Here is a 17,270-nt window from a genome sequence, read left to right on the forward strand (position 1 = left end):
CCTTGACCAGTCAGGCTGGAACTTGCTGCCCAGGTTGTACCAGGTACTAAACAAGGACAGGCAGCACATAAGGCTGCATGGGAACCATTGCACTCTTGCTCCATCCCCTCTCTTACATTTAATTCCTAAACCAGTTTACTATATTGAGTCCTGGCTTCTCTTTACTGAGGCAAAGACTAGATCACTTTGAAAAACAAATGGGAGAGAAGCAATTTCACTGCACCTTTGAATGTTGGTGCCACGCAGAACTAGTGTCTGTTATGAGCTTTATTTTATCCTAATTATTGATATTCCTTTTGTTGGGGGAGAATAATGGGAGAAGAGGGAATCAGGGAAATTCTCTGCTAACCAGGTTAGCAATCCAGTACAAAGGCAGAGGAGTGTTGGGGCTCTCCTCATGCACCCCCCCGCCCCGACTGCTTTAGATGCAATCAGCAACGCAGAAATAAGTTTTAATAAGAATGAGTGATGGTCCCAAGACGCCCAACACTTCTCCAGAATTTCATTTTTAATTTGTTCACTAGCTACAACAAAGTCAGAAACAAAACAAAACCCTACATTTATTATCATTTGGTGGCCTATGTGTGGCCTACAATTTTATTTTCACTGTAGAGATAAAACATTTTCCTAGTAGGAAACAGAAAGAAAGACAGCCTAATTCACAAACAAATGTGTTGCTGCTTATGCAACAGGGTTTATGGCCAATCTTCTACAGTCCTCCAGTATTGGAAAGGACACTGACCCCAGGAAGCAGAAAGGTACTCCCTCCCAGGACTCAGCCATGATGCCCCAACACTGAGCTTAATGAAAAGCCTGAATTAGTATCTATGAGCCAATGTGAGAGAGAGTGTGTAACACATCCCTTTAGGTACAGACAGCATACTACCGTCCTGTGTGATCCAGATACAATCTTATTTCTCCCTTAACAATCAGCTTTATGGGTCAGGGATGTGGCTCAGTGGCAGGTTCAATACCAGCACTACAAGGGCGTAAAAGAAAAAAAAAGTCAGGGGCTGGAGTGACAGTACAGTGGGTAGGACATTTGCCTTGTACATGGTTGACCTGGATTTGATCCCCAGCATCCCCCATGGTCTCAAGCATTGCCAGGAGTGATTACTGAGTGCAGAGCCAGGAGTAAATCCTGAGTTTCTCCAGGCATGACCCAAAAAGGAAAAAAAAAGTTTGATTTCATCCTGGCCTCAAGGAAATGGTGCTAAAGAGCTCACTACCAGCTTTATCTCTGAGATTTGTTTGAACAACTATATGCTATTTTCATGGACCAGAACAGTGAGTCCCTGACAATGCCTGATAAAGTGAAAGCGCTCCATTGTGCTTAGATTGTGCTTGACTGAATACACTGTCAAGGATGACCCAGGGGAAGGGTTAGGGTATACAGAAAATATGGATCCTTGTAGGAAGGAAACATCTTAAAGGATCATAACATATTTGAAACTCATGCCACTCATAATAGGTGCCATTTTTACTTTATTTTAGGGGTAAAAGGGGAGGGGACAGTAATTTTCATAATACACAGAAAACAAATTAGCACTGAGAAAAGAAGGGGCTTGTCTTTGCCGTCAGTTTGTTTTCCTCTCTGTGATTAGTAGATTTAATGTAGTTTACCAGGTTGTTATTATTTAGCAAATTTATCAATGTAAAAACTAGAGATTATGAATTGCTGTGAGTGTGCTACAACTAGTATGAAAACCTAAATAATTCATAAAAATCACTTAAAAATAAACCATAAATATGGAATACAACATTAGTGTAACAAAACCAGTTTTGTAAACATTTTTCTCCAACATAACATGTGCACGAGAGAATAAGTAACAACACTGCACTCAATAAAGTTACTCCAGTATAAATACAGAAAGGTATCACTTATGAAACCTTTGACTAACCCTAGAGACACATTCATTGTGTTTTGAAGAGCACAGCTGCGTTCAGATGATGCTTTGAATTTAACAAAATCATATCATAATACTGTCTTCTTCTGTAATTCTGCCATCCTAGTATTTCTGTGACGCCATTTCTCTACAGAACAAAAAAACCCAGCTTCTCTAGAATGACATTTTAACAGTTAACAGTCTCTGATGGAGAAATCTCACTGGGAATCTACTTTAAGCTGTGGTGGTGCAATGGGGTTCAGGAGGAGAAAGGACAGACAGGCGGTGTCCATCCCTGGAGCTCCCTCCCTGAAACAGGCTTACGACACACCTCCCACACCACCAGCACTGAGTTGGGGAGGGCTGGGTGCCTTGCTGTCCATATGCAGAATCCCACTGCCTCCTCAGGATAACAGTGTTTTAGTCCCAGTGGACACAACCAAGTTACTCCAATGAAATGCCATTGGCAGTGTCTAGGTGGTAACCTGTAACTGACACAGATGCAGTTTCAAGTTTGTAGGTAATTATGTGATTATCATCATCAGAAGCTTAGTTTCACTATCAAAGGACCTACGAAACTTTTTACTTTTTTCTCTCTAAAACCAAGAGTAGTGCTATAATCCACTACATCATTCAATTCTCTCTCCTCTTGGCCCATATACGTGCTTTCTGTGGCACATTTTACTTTAATTATAAAACCAAAGCAGTTTTAGTAAACCATCAATGGGAATCTGATTTTAACTAAAGTAGGAAATGATGAAATCTGGCTGATCTCAAAAATGCTTCATAAAGAGTTGAGCTATTAAAAATGGATTTCTAGGGACAAGCGATAGTACAGTGGGTAGGGCATTTGCCTTGCACTCAGCCACCCTGGGTTTGATACCCAATATCCCCGAGGCCTGCCGGGAGTGATCCTTAAACTCAGAGCTAGGAGACAGCCCTGAGCATCACCAGGTGTGGACCAAACACAAACAAAGTAAAAATAAAAATAGATTCTAAATTCCAGGGGAAGAACAGAAACAAAAACGTTCTTCAGACAAATGGAAATACCACCTCTACTACCTGATCCTTCCAAGACAGAGTTTGTATTTGTAGTCTGTTGTCTCTGAGGGTTTGCAACAACCAGCTGGTACTTCTGCATTTGTGAGTGGTTCTATGTTTCACTAGGTTTTTATCAATGGAGAGTCTTGGTCCCAAAGATTGTGTATGCCATGAGAATAATAGCCACTGAAACTTGGCAAAAGCTTCAAGGCTGGGTAAGGCCTTGGGAAACGTAAATGACTCTTACCTTTTGAGAGAACGAAGTACCATTCTATATTCTTTTTGGCAGCACTTGGGACACTCCTGAGGGTATACTTGGACACCAAGCAGTGCCAGGATTATACCTGGGTCCAACCTCTCCCGAATCCAGCCCTCTAAGCTCTCCCCCTAGCCCAAACTCACACCCTAAGATTATGATAGAAAACCAAAGGCAGAGTTGGTTGTGAAACACCAGATTTCTGCCAGGTGATGATGTGGGGCCCCAGCCACCATCCCCCCACCATTCCCGCACAGAACCTGAGAAGAGGGTTGGCAAATCCATGACACAAAGCACTGGTTCCTTCACCAGACAAGCCATAGCCTCAAGGAACTGAGTGACGATGAAGCCAGGAAACAAGTTATTACCCAAGACATTTATTACAAATGTCATGAACATATTCATAAAGTAAAATTGTTTAAAAAACAGAGAATAAGAGGGCAAGTGAGAAAAGGGGGAAAGCCAAGGCTTGGGTATTACACCTAACACACAGGAGGATGCTGCCATCCAGATAAGCAGTATTAACTACATTCTTACAAGAGTTTTAGTGCATTGCGATTTTAGAAAAGGGAAATATCGCCACCCCCCAAAATAGGCTCCTGCGACATTCGACGCTTTGTGTGACTACTTTAATAGGGCCAGCTGTCTGCTACCAAACTCCATATGGACAAAAATGAGGCCTGTGCCACGGTTCCAGTGGCCTCAACTTGTGTGGTGATGAGCTGGAAGGATGTGCTGCTTCTCTAGATCCTGGGAACAGCCATCCTGGAGCCATGTGGCAAGTTCCCTTGCTACCAGGGACTGTTTCTCTTGTGCCTACTGAGACCTGGGACAAAATAATGGTCAAACTTCAATCTGATAGTTTTGGTATCAAGATTCAACACGAATGTTTTTATTCCCCCCAAAAGACTAAACCACCTCTTAATGCATTAGAAACTGTGAGGTAGGCAGAAAATAAACATGTGGTTGAAAGAACATTTTTCCCCCTCTGCACGCGCAGACTGTAGTAAAAGAGTTGCTGCATTTTTAGGTTTAAACAAAAATTAAACCTTGAATTGAGGCAGTGCTAATACTGTCACACAAAGTTCTGGCCATTTAAACAAATGCACACATTTTCTTTTTACCTTTTTTCTTTTCTTTTTTTTTTTTTTAAGAACCATCTTGCACATGATTTAGGCAAAACCCGGTACACAAAAAATGACTGAGTTCTTGGCCAAGCCGGAAAAAAAAAATCCAAAGAAAACAAAATGGGCCCCTTGACCCACCCACCCTGCTCCCCAAGTCCCACCCACAAAAAAAGTATCCTAGTAACTGTGTCTTTCACATTTTATAAATATTAACTTCTTAAACCTGCACCTTCTGCTTTGTCCACATATTGTCACATTACAAAAAAAGAAATGTCAATTAAATACATTGTTAATGTTACTATATTAAATCTGCTTGTAAAACCGCTCCACACCTCCTTGTGCCCGCCTCCCAGCCAGCCAATGGCAGGTCCACGGCCTCCCGCACACCCCTTGAGACACAGTCATTCCGAGACAAGGAGCTCTGGCGCGGAGGGAAAGGTATTTGCTTCCTGGCCTGATGCTTGATCCCAAACACTGATAGCACCTGATGGGAGAATCTGAACAGCACCACGGCATTGCAGCCTTGATTTATTTTTTGAGTAAGGAGACGAGAACGGGGCTGAACTGACAAAAGAGGAGCAGGAAGAAGGAGAGAGGAAGCCCACGCGCGCTGCCTGTGAATGCGCCGTCCAGGACGGCTAAGTTGCAGCCGGAGCTGCAGCTGCAGGAAATTCCGAGTTCTCGGGGCCGTGGCGACACTGGAGCCGGTACATCCTCACGGGCCCGCCTCTACCAGCTCAGGAGGGAAGTCCTGCCTAACGTCATAAAGTACACCTGGCTGCTGCCACCGGACCGGACGGAGGCGAAGAACACCTGCAAGGAGCAGAGAGAGAGGGGAAGGTTGTCAGTGTGAAGGTGGTCGAGTGCACAGGTGGGGTAGGCAGAGCCACTGCATCCTGCAATTCTGCCAGGCGGGCCGGGCCAGGCCTACTGCTCCGTGGTAGAACATGCATCTCAAGAGACTCTGGGATGGGGGCTGGAGTGATAGCACAGCGGGTAGGGCATTTGCCTTGCACACAGCCAACCCAGGTTCGATTCCCAGCATCCCATATGGTCCCATGAATACCGCCAGGAGTAATTCCTGAGTGCATGAGTCATGAGTAACCCCTGTGCATCACCAGATGAGAATCAAAAAGCCAAAAAGCCAAAAAAACAAAGACTCTGGGATAGGGTCAGGTTTTCACTGCTGGGGAGTGACAAGCTGCAGCCAACTTTCATTATGACTAAGGAGGAGGCCTACCTATAAGACAGGCCTTAAAATAAAATTCAAGTCTCCAATGTGTGATGATTTCTGAACAGATAAAAATCTCCATTGCTTCACAACAAAAGCAAAATGAAACAGACCCCAACCCCCACAAAAGGTCTAAGAAGGCCCTTCTCAAAAGGTACTTAATTAAAATTGTTTCAGACTTGATGAAAACAACCAAGAGAAAGACTTTGTGAGACTCCACAGCAAACAAGTCACAGCTAAGTGATAAGAGCAGCAGTGGAAAAAGAACACAAAGGAGACCATTACCTTGTCATTGCGTTCGCATAAGAACTTCAGTCTCTGAGCCCTTTTGTGCATGAATACACCATCCAAATGACCAGTTTCCACAGATCGGATCTCAATGGCCTTTTCTCCCCAGCCCATCGTCTGATTGGATCGAATATATGCTTTTAAGAAAAAAAGCACATGCGGTCAAAGATAAGTAACAATTACAAAAAGATGCACAGACCCCCACCTCTACTCACACCTTCCCCACTCTCCTCTCAGCATCTAAAATCTATGTGAGGCACACACAGAGCAAAGGAGAGCTCTGCTTTCACAAAGGCTGCTCTTCCTTGGATGAGACATACCCACAGACGTTGGCATCTCCCCCCACTGCAAAACAACGTCCTTTGTGATTCTTCCATAGGTGTTCACATAAACCCCTTCATCTTCGTAACACACCAGAAGCTCCATTCCATCTGTGTTGGGGAGGATGATGATGGCATGGGGTTTGATGCTACATTGAATCTAGATGAGGGGAACAAAGTACAGGGGAGCATGTTTGTAGCCATTCCTGCAAAACTGCTCAGCAAGGCTGTTGTGCTGAATGCACGTGCCAATGATAAATACAGCAAAACTGGGCAACATTCTAGAAAACTCAAGTGATGAACATCCCAGAGTCTTAAAAACTCCAATAAGAAATAAACTACTAATTCCTATTTTGTGGCTCAAAAAGGTTACTTGGATTGTGGGCTCCACTAAATTACCGGATATTCTTCAAACCATGTTCATACCCATGTGTACTGTGGCCCTCTAGCTACAGTCCCCAATCCACCCCATGTTAGTCAAAGTCAGATTTACACGGCCTGCAGGAGGGCTGTGCTATGCCAGGTACTGGCGCCCCCTGTGTCAAGCACTGTAGATTAAAAATGACACATCGTTAAATACTCACCCCAGACCCAGGGGGTAGTTAGGGATCCCTGCTTGTGTTAGTTCACTAAGCAGAGTAAAGGAAAAAAGTCAAGACAAAATGAAGCCAGTCAACCAACCATAGAGTGTGGGTTCTTTCTTACGTGTGTTGGTAGATAAATGTCATAGACCGATCCTGAGTCCACATCAACAGCGTGGAATCCAGCACAGGACCCATAGATCACTTTCAACCTCTGGCCTTCCTCGACAGTGAGATCCACCAACAGCGGCTTATGGGCCAATTCTCCAAAGGACTACGAAGAAGTGACAGAGAAAGAAGCAGTAAGACCAAGTGTAGCTCATTCCTAACAGAGCAAACTTAAGAAATCAGATTCAAGGTGCTCGGTGTTTTGTGCACCAAGCTAACTTGCCGACAACTGTAACTGAAAACACTTCCTAGAACAATAGGTGTGCTTGTGTCTAGTGATCACATCTGGAAGATACTTATTCCAGAAGTCATACCCCAACCTTCCCATTTTAGGCCAAGCACAGCCACTTCGTTATTTACTGTCCTACTGTTCTTCTTGGTGAGGAAAAAGAAATCTAAAGCAGAATAATGAAGATTTGCTGTTAGGCATCAGACTGAGAATTTTAACAGTAATCTTCTTTAAACAAAAATGATTTACCTTTTTATTTGGGGTTGTGGGGTGAAAAAATGGTCCAATGTTGATCCTATGATTAGGAATGATCTGTAGCAGTGCTTAGGGGATGGATCATTTATGGCATTGGGGTTCATACCAGCATCAGCAGGACTCAAGGCAAGAGACTTAACCCTTGTTCTATCTCTCTAGCCCATGGTACATAATTGCTTTGTTTGGGTCCATACCCAGAGGTGCTCAGGGCAGATTTGTAGCTCTGTGATCACAGATCACTCTTGCCAGTCCTTGGGGAATTGTATGTGGTGACAGGGATGGAACCCAGCTTGGCGATGTGAAAGGCAAATGTCTTCCCCACAGTACTACTCCAATAAAATGCATCTACTTTTAACTTGCCTTTTTACCATTTAATATACAATACACATCACTGATAATTAAGAATTTATTAAGAATTTCTGTAACTTAATTTTGAATGAGCTCATTAAATCATTTAACCAACTAATCAATTCAAATAACTGAATAAACTGAAAAATATTTTATATCTACTTTAAGGTGGTGTAAAGTTTGCTTATTGTATAATCTTAAAACAAACCTAAATTTTACATACGACCATGAACTTGGCTGGGGCAATAGCACAGCAGGTAGGGGATTTTCCTTGCACTCAGCAGACCTAGGTTCGATTCCTCTGTCCCTCTTGGAGAACCCAGCAAGCTACCGAGAGTATCCCACACACAGGGCAGAGCCTGGCAAGCTCCCTGTGGCATATTCAATATGCCAAAAAGAGTGATAACAAGTCTCACAATGGACATGTTTTTGGTGCCCGCTCGAGCAAATCGGTGAACAACAGGAGAACAATGCTACAGACAGTGCTACCATGAACTTAGGAAGATGGAGATCTGCATTTGTGGATGGAAGTGCTGTGGTTCTGTTTCTTCCTCTGCTACTACTCTGGCCACTGGCCATTGAGATGTGTGAGTGACAGCTCTCATTCTTACACTCTGTGCTTCGGGAGCACAAAGCCAGACATGCTGCACTGGCAACGGCCTCTCTTATGGTAACTCTACTGGTACATAGCTTTTGAACGATCTGCTGAAGGTTCTGTAACGTACTTCCCAGTTTTGGTCACAACATGAACAATGAAGCTACTTTTAAATGCACTTGATGTTGTTACCTTAAAGGCCATAAATTTGTGGTATGGCTTCGGAGCCCACGCATAGACTTCTACAGAGCTCTTCAGAGCAATTACCAGAAATTTGATTCTTTCATATTTTACTGTAAAACAAACATAAGGGAAACACCTGTCAGTATATCAACACATACCATTTTCAGTTGTCTCCTGCAAATTTTGTAATTTTCCCTCCCTTAGGCTCCCCCTAATGGGGGAATGAGCTGAGAGATCAAGTCACCCACTTTCCTTTTTAGCACTTTAGTATGTAACTCAGGTTATCCCCACCGTATCACACTGTGTGGTAATTCTTGGGTTATAACTGAGCACTTTCAATGATAATTATAAACTCAACTGCAACTATTTAATGATCAGGAATGATGGCAGGGGCTGGGAACAGAGCTCAGAAGTAAAGCACTTGTGTTGCCTATGACTGGACACTCACAACTCCCCAAGAAAGAAAGAAAAAGACAATGCCAAGCACACCCACTGAAGTCCTGAGGCTTAGAATCATTTCCTCAGGATGATAAAGTCATTAATCAGCCTCAAAACTCCCAAATCATAGCAAGTGTTCTCTTTCTCTGTGCAAGAACAACATTACTTCAAACCACTCCCAGATCTATAAACAGTTGCTAGGGTTTGCATCAAAAGTTCTGTATCAACAAGCAATAGCAAATCTCCTTATAATCATTATCTTCAAAAGTACCCCTCTCTACCCTCAAGCTAGTTCTCTTATAGCCAGGCTGGTTTTTATCTTCACTTTTAAAGATGGGGGCCCACCAACAATGCTGCTGCTGATGTGGGGGCTGGGGACAAGTGGAGGAATGTGGAGTGAGGGGTCAAATTCAAAGTGTCACACATGCTAGGCACTTGTTCCACCAACTGAACTATAGCCCTGGCTCAGATTCTGCTGCCTTTTTCCTGATACTCTTAGGGGCCCTGATTATACTTTGAGTTCTTGTTCTGGTACAGACTCATCCATTTTTATTTCTACCCAGTCATAGCACAGCGGTAAGGCATTTGCCTTGTGCGCGGCCGAGCTGGGTTCGATTCCTCCGTCCCTCCTGGTAGCCCAGCAAGCTACTGAGAGTATCTCACCCGTGCGGTAAAGCCCGGCAAGCTACCCGAGACAAGTCTCAAAAAAATCGAGACATTACTGGGCCCGCTCGAGCAAATCGATGAACAATGGTAGGACAGTGTTTGTTTGTTTGTTCATACTATTATGTTTTCCTTTGTGAAAGAGATAGCATGTGCAATCTCTTTGTGCAAGAGATAACTAGACTCCTCTCCTTGTTAAATTCTGTACATTTTCACTGTTCAAACCAAGCCCTAACATTAATAACACAAAAGATTAAAAAGCTGTTCAAATGCCATCTATGATCGTCTACTCTGCTAATATAAGTCCTTGACAGATGTAGCCTCTGGGCACTACTACCATCAGGGAACTAAGTCTTAAAGTTTTTTTTCATATTAATCTAAATATCTATTTATAAAACCTGCCCACACGGCAGAGTCTGGCAAACTCTCCGTGGTATACCCAATATGCCAAGTACCAGTAACAATGATGGGTCTCATTCTCCTAACCCTGAAAAAGCCTTGAATATGGCACTTTTAAAAAAAATAAAATCTCAGGGCTAGGACGAAGAAGACGTTACTGGCACCTGCTCGAGGCAATCGACGAACAACAGGGTGGTCGTGATCGTGATCGTGATCTATTTAAACACCCTCTGTTCTTGATATTGACCATATAATGGCACATCATAGGTCTTAATACACTGAAAACAATTTCTAAGAGTATAAAGACAATGAATGAGTTGAAATTATATATTCTGAACTGTGAAAAATCCTTGGGAGTCATTCTGTAAGAAGAGGCCTGAGGGTACAGTCTGAAGAAATGCATGGGATGATCTACCACATCTGTCCTGGTGCCCACAGGGACAAGTCACTCAAGTATGCTTTAGCAACTATGTCCCTCAATTTAACCTTGGATCATTTTAATTACACCCCAACAAATAAACATTTCCCCAAACTCCATATCAAGGAGATACTCTACTTTTGTTCAATTATTCCTCATAATCATTCCAAGTAATAACAGACAGCCTCCTGCAATCATTATTAGTCAATAAAATGAGGACTGTGGATAGATCAGTGAAATAAAAAGTGTCAACAACTATAAAATCTCTGGGATCAGAGGAACTAATAAACTATATGCCTCCCCAGACACACACAGAACAGATACACTCAGAAGTCAGTATTTCCCCTGATCTGATCAGTCTTAGGTTTATATAGTACTATTTGCTGATCTTCTCAAAATCCCCTTTCAAATTCAATTAGAATATATCACTTCTCCCATGAAGTGCTAATCTGCCAAGGGTCATTCTTTTCCCTTTATTTCATCAACATTGGGAGTATCTCGTCCCCCACACCCTGGCCCACTATTTTGACTTTTTCTTGTGGGATCTTATTCCAGGAGAATGCCTTCATTGCTTCTTCACATGTCAAAGAGAAAAACCATAATTGCTGCTATGATATACTGACCACAATACTAGAATCACATGTGAATAAAGAACACAGGAGCTGGCACACCATGTACTTCATTCAAAACAAGAAGCTTGGGACAAGGACTCTCAGAGGTTCCATTAGTGACTGTCAAGAACCCACTGCTCTGGAAGGAAAACTGACTCAGAGAGCAAAGGAAGCCTCCAAATCCCTGGCATTTGTACACCAATGATGTTTCAAAGAAGTAAATCTATAGGGCACCTTCCTGAGAGGGAAGTGGGTGTGTGAGAGAAGGAAGGTATGCTCTGTGGCTCAGACATGAACCCAACATTCTCTGAGAGGTGCGAATGTGTCTCAATGAAACTTCAGGATCGGCAGGTGTTTTATCAATGGTGACATATGAACTACAAATCTCATAGAATTCCAGAGAGTGTGCATGTTTTTTTTGGGGGGTGGGGGGGCTGAAGATTGTGCCATATTATTTTTACTTACTTATTTTTTAGATTTTTAATGAAACACAGTGAGACAGAATTATGGACTTAACACACTTTAGTGATTACGTTTCAGTCATACATAACAATGGTTGAGTACCCATCCCTCCACCAGTGGCCATTCTCCACCACCAATGTTCCCAGTATCTCTCCCCCCCCACCCCCCGCGGCCCCCCCACCTCTGTGGCAGACACATTCCCTTTTACTCTCTCTCTCTGTCCTTTTGGGTACTATGGTTTGCAATACAGGTAATAAGTGGCCATCATGTTTGGTCTATAATCTAGTTTCAGCACACATCTCCCATCCTGAGCAAGCCCTCCAAGCATCCTTTACTTGGTGGGCCATTCTCTATCTCAGCTGCCTTTTCCCCAGCATGTGAGGCCAGCTTCCATGCCATGGAGCAATCATCCTAACCCTTATTCTGACTATCCTTGGGTGTTAGTCTCCCATTATGTTACTTTATATTCCACAAAGGAGTGCAGTCATTCTATGTCTGTCCCTCTCTTTAAGACTCATTTCACTTAACTCTCCATGACCATCCACTTAAATGAAAATTTCATGACTTCATCTTTTCTAACAGCTGCATTTCTAACAGCTGCTTAGTACTCCATTGTGTAGAAGTATATACTAGAGTTTCATCTGGAGTGGACGTGTCTTATGCGGAACACTCATGAAACTCTGAAGGGGACTTACCGACTTTATAGTGCACACATCCTTCCAGGTCCCCTACAGTTGTCCACCCCTGCTTCTTCTCAACTTCGGGATCATTGTGAAGTATTTTGTTTCTTAACCACGATAAATAGTAGACACGTAACTTATCCTTTTTGCCTAGCAAAACAAATACAAGTATTTTATGCACATAAAATATTTTTAAAAATTTTTTAAAAGTTGGCAGCACCAAGAAATCACAACAAAAGAAATGACAATAAACAATAAGTATCTTCTCCAAAGGGAACCCTTTTATTTAATTCAAGCTATTCAGATGATCTTTTGATACTCTTTAGAATTATCATCACCAGGTACAGGCTTGAGTTAGAAGACATTCAAAGTAAAGAACTGCGACCCAGAGAAAGCTCAGTGTCAAGGTTCTACACACTTGCCTTATGTCATTAGAGAACTGCAAATTAAAACGGCGATTACATATCACTCCTCAGAATCAAAGCAGTGACTACAGCAAGTATCCATGGGGAGATGAAACAGTAGAAACTCTTCATTCACCCATGAAGATGCAAAATGATGAGCCACTCTGGACAACAAGTGAGCACTTTCATTTACTTCTTTTACTAAAGACCCAGCACTACTTGTACACGTGCTGCTAGCTTTCTGGCTCAGCGTTCATGCCTGGAAACGCTGAAAGCCTAATGGTACTTTCTAGCAATGTCATCTCTCTCCCTACAAGTGTGCAATTTCTTTTTCTTTTTTTTTTGGTTTTGTGCCATACCCAGCAGTGCTTGTGACACCCTCTGTGGTGCTGGGGGTATTGAACCGAGTTCAGCTATATATAAAGATAAGTATCTTATCCACAAGCTTTTGGCCCTAAACTTGGCAATTCCTTAAATAATATACACACAAAGGGCTGGAAAGATAGTACAGTGGACAGGGTGTTTGCCTTGCATGTGGCCAACCCAGGTTCAATCTCCTGCATCCCATGTGGTCCTCTGAGCACCTCTAGAAGTAATTCCTGAGTGCTGAGCCAGGAGTAACTCCTGAGCATCACTAGGTATGACCCCCAAACCAAAATCAAAACCAAAAAAAAAAATGCAGTCTCACCTATGGTTAATGAATGAACAGAAAACATTTTTGAACAAAACACTGTAACACATAACTGTGGTAGCTTAAAAAAAAAAGTGCTTACCAAGGTGAGATAGTTTGCAATTACATGCCCATGTTTCAGTACACTGTTTCCATACCACACCCTGCTGCTAAGTGTCAGCACCCACCCTCCTCCTTGTCCCTACCCAGGAATCCTTGGCCCTGTTGTGGGTCAGTCTATGAGTTTATTTTCAATGAGATTGTCTGCTCCTCTACTTCACTCCCTGTATCACACCTGTGAGTGAGCCCGCATACATTATCTGCTTTCTTCTCCAGCTGATTCTACTTCTCATGAACCATTCTATGTAAGTGGATCACAAAATGTAGTTCAAACCAATTTTCGATGCATATTTTATTCTTCTTTGAATTAAACACATGTACACCATATTAAAACTCAAGTCTTAAATGACTCTTTTCTCATCTTGAGAATGTGATAAAATGTTGGCGTCTTTGCATCTAAACAAACACCTTTATTTACAGTGAAAAGTCTATTTGAAAACTAAATGAACTGTAGAGTTTTGTTTCATATTAAAAGCTTGAACTATAATTAAATTAGAACTGCTGTTGAAATAAAAAGACCAGAAGGCTTACAATTCTGCATACTGAGGCCAGCAAAGCAAATCACTAAAAATTATGATCTATGCAACATTGAATGGATGTCTAGTAGATACACAACACTATTTATGAAAAATGTTTACAGAAGAAGGGGAAAAAATGGGGCTGGAGAGAGGCTCAATGGATTGAGCACAGACTTTTGTATGCAGGAGGCCTGGGATCAATCCCCAGCATCTCACGATCCCCCATACCACCAAGAGTAACCACCTAAGTTTTAGCCCCTGCACCAGCGGGTGTGGCACCCCTGCCCCCAAAAGAGGGCTAACTGGAGAGTATTATTATTTATAAATAATAAATGAGTAAGAAAATCTTTCACAGAGCATGCAGAGACATTCTGCAGTCATGCACAACAAGGTGTTGAGAGAACGTTTAGGCTATATGATCTGGCACAACGAGAACACTGGCCAGTTTCAGACTGGTGGCTGGTGGCAGGGAGATGGGAGAGGGGCATGAACTGCCCAGTGACATTCGCTCATAGGAGCCATGCTGTACACAGGTGTCATATTAGTTTCTGATCACAATTTTCATGTCTAAAGCACTGACAGAACATGTTATGAACACATATCCCCCTTTCAACATGAATGCGTAACAGACTGGAAGTTAAAAACCAAAAAATCACTTGCTGTTATATTTGGGTCGGACTTATCCCCTGGGTAGTTCCTTCCTCTCAATGGTAAATATATGTGATTTAGAGGAAGAAAAAAAATTGCTCTTTTGAAAAACTTGGGGTAAATTCAAATGGAAATAGCACTGTAGCACTGTCATGTCATTGTTCATCGATTTGCTTGAGCAGGCACCAGTAATGTCTCCATTGTGAGACTTATTACTGTTTTTGGCATATTGAATACATCACAGGGAGCTTGCCAGGCTCTGCTGTGTGGGCAGGATACTCTCAGCACCTTGCCGGGCTCTCTGAGAGGGATGGAGAAATCAAACCCAGGTCGGCCGCGTGCAAGGCAAACACCCTACCCGCTCCAGCAAAGAATATGTAATAAAATATGAATTTATCATCATAGCAAAGGGCAGTTCCACTGGCATGAGAATCTTGCTGCGGAAATGGACATCATCTACACACTGGATGAGACAAACTCAACCCAACCGGCAACTGGGGGCAGAAGTTGTGAGCTGGGAAGCAGACGCTGGTCAAGAAGTGCATGTCCCGAGCTTCTCAAGACTGTGGTTTGAGGAAGCAACAAGCACATACCCGATTCACACCTCAGAACATGTCCTCTCTCGGTTCTGTAGTGTCACACACTGGAGCCATCCCACTTAGTTTTTCACTCAGAGATGGAGGGAACTAAGAGAAATTTCCCACCTGGAAGCCCCACATTACTGGCGGCTGCATGTTCTACTTTACCACACACACACGTACCAGATATTGTCACCAGGACATTCAAGCCTTCAAGGACATCCATTTGCTGAAAGCGTCTTCTGTTGATCAGAGGGTACACCTTTCCTTGGCCGCTCCTGTCCAGCAGCATCAGACCACTCTCCGTTCCCACTAACAAGTTCACTCCTGTTTCAGGGACACAGAAAAGCAGGCTTGACCTTGTGCTTGGTAAAGGATCTGGTTGAATGGCAAGACCCTCATCACCCTCAAAAGGAGTGGAGCCCTTAACTCAGCCATAAAAAAAGATTCTAATACTGCTAAAATAACCAAACCAATAAGTCAACACAGAAGAGAATCAGTGAACTTTTAGAAAGGATTGAAGGGGGAAATGGGTCTCTTTCACTGGACTTCCTTCCTCATCCACTGGTTTCCAACTCTTCTACAGAGACACAAAGTTCTGAGATCACCATGCTCTCCTCATGCTTCCTTTATCTACTGCCATTTCAGTGATGTTTCTGGAGTAAACAATATCTAGACTCTTTAAATCCTTAACAATTGATGATACTGGGCTTCTATCACTGAGTTTAAGGTTTTCTTTAAAACTCTTCTCCAGGAGGTTATGATGCCACCAACAGGTCAACCTGTACCTGCAGGGTGAGTGCATCAGCAGCCTGATGGTGCCTTCAGACTATTTGATACCCCCAAATTGCCGCTGTGCCTTTGGCCAGACCCCAACCACTCGGGACCAAGTTTACCAAGAAATTAAATGGTATGTGGGAGCCACACCTATAAACCACCTCCAGTTCAGCTATACAAGCTCACTTATTGGCCTTATTTCGGAGACCCATACATCTCAAAAAAGATCAAAAGCTGAAGTTAGGGCTGACGCAGTGAAATGCGGGCGAGCGGGTGTGCCCTGCAGGGCATGTGCCAATAGTTTATTTCTCTGGAAAAGATGGAAACAAAGGCCATGATCCAAAGTCACACAAAAGAATCTACAAACTAAGCAGTTAGCTGCAAAGATGCTTCTGGACTTTAAGCCAGGCCAACTTCACCAGGGTGCCTCAGATGAGGTCAGGCATCGTCCCTCCACCTGCCCCCTAAGAACTCTGGTGGCCACCAACCTCCAGAACCAAATAAGAAGTGTAGGTGCATGGGTTCAGTGATGACAAACTCCAGGCCACAAGGGTTAGGAGATGGGTTGGTCCTTCTCACCCCCTCCCCCCACCCTGTCCCCATGGAATCCTAGAGGTCATGCCCACAAAACTGCCTCCAGCTGCTACTTGAGCTCCTTAATGGCTATGATCCAGAGACAACACAAAAGAATCTCGGAACTGAGTAGCTCACTGCAGAGAGTTCTCCAGACCCTAATTATCTAAAATTTTAAAAATTCCTGGAGTATGCGGCTGCTCTTGTGGCTGCACAACATCTTATGCTAGTCATAACAAGCAATACAAAAGAGAGAATGGGGGAAACTTTCTGCCATAGAGGCAGAGAGAGGGGTGGGATGGAGAGGGATTCTAGGGACCTTGAAGAAGTGGAAGATGTGTACTGGTGGAGGGTTGGGTGATTGATCATTGTATGACTGAAACTCAAACAGGAAAGCTTTGTAATTCTATCTCACGGTGATTAAAAATAATAATAATAAAGAAAGAAAGAAAATAAAGTTAACATTCTGCATAAAAAAGTAATGTGGAGTTCATGCCCAATTCAATCAGCTTAATCAATGGCTGAAGCAGTACTCCTATATTAAAAAAATAAAATAAAAATAAAACTGTTCTCCACAACAAACTACTACTCTCAAGTCAGTCCTATCTCTCAGTTCTAGAGGATTAGAAATATCATGTCCCCCCTGGTCTGGAGAGACAGTAGAGCAGGGAAGGTGCTCACCTTATACATGGTTGATTCAAGTTCAAGCCCTGAACACCACCAGGTGGTGCCCAACCTTGAAGGCCCAATCTATTTCATGTTCCCTTGCAGGGATCTATCCTGGTTCTTGACTACATAGTGCC

At 43.0% G+C, this 17,270-nt stretch overlaps 1 protein-coding gene across 34 annotated transcripts in view; it reads right to left on the bottom strand.

The window, feature by feature from the left end:
* Window positions 1-1,465: 1,465 nt before the first annotated feature.
* Window positions 1,466-17,270, bottom strand: part of MAP4K4 (mitogen-activated protein kinase kinase kinase kinase 4) — a 144,657-nt gene continuing 128,852 nt past the window's right edge. For all 34 annotated transcript variants that reach the window (XM_056128234.1, XM_056128231.1, XM_056128203.1 and 31 more), the window contains 7 exons: window positions 15,301-15,444; window positions 12,195-12,329; window positions 8,518-8,618; window positions 6,855-7,004; window positions 6,150-6,309; window positions 5,827-5,966; window positions 1,466-5,123 (listed from right to left, as the gene is read on the bottom strand). In XM_056128234.1, coding sequence (XP_055984209.1) covers window positions 5,040-5,123; window positions 5,827-5,966; window positions 6,150-6,309; window positions 6,855-7,004; window positions 8,518-8,618; window positions 12,195-12,329; window positions 15,301-15,444 — 914 coding nt within the window. In that variant the 3' untranslated portion in view covers window positions 1,466-5,039. The remainder of the gene's footprint in view (window positions 5,124-5,826; window positions 5,967-6,149; window positions 6,310-6,854; window positions 7,005-8,517; window positions 8,619-12,194; window positions 12,330-15,300; window positions 15,445-17,270) is intronic.

This window comes from Sorex fumeus, unplaced genomic scaffold (genome assembly GCF_029834395.1).
Source record: "Sorex fumeus unplaced genomic scaffold, SorFum_2.1 ptg000006l, whole genome shotgun sequence".
In the NCBI taxonomy this organism is placed as follows: domain Eukaryota; kingdom Metazoa; phylum Chordata; class Mammalia; order Eulipotyphla; family Soricidae; genus Sorex; species Sorex fumeus.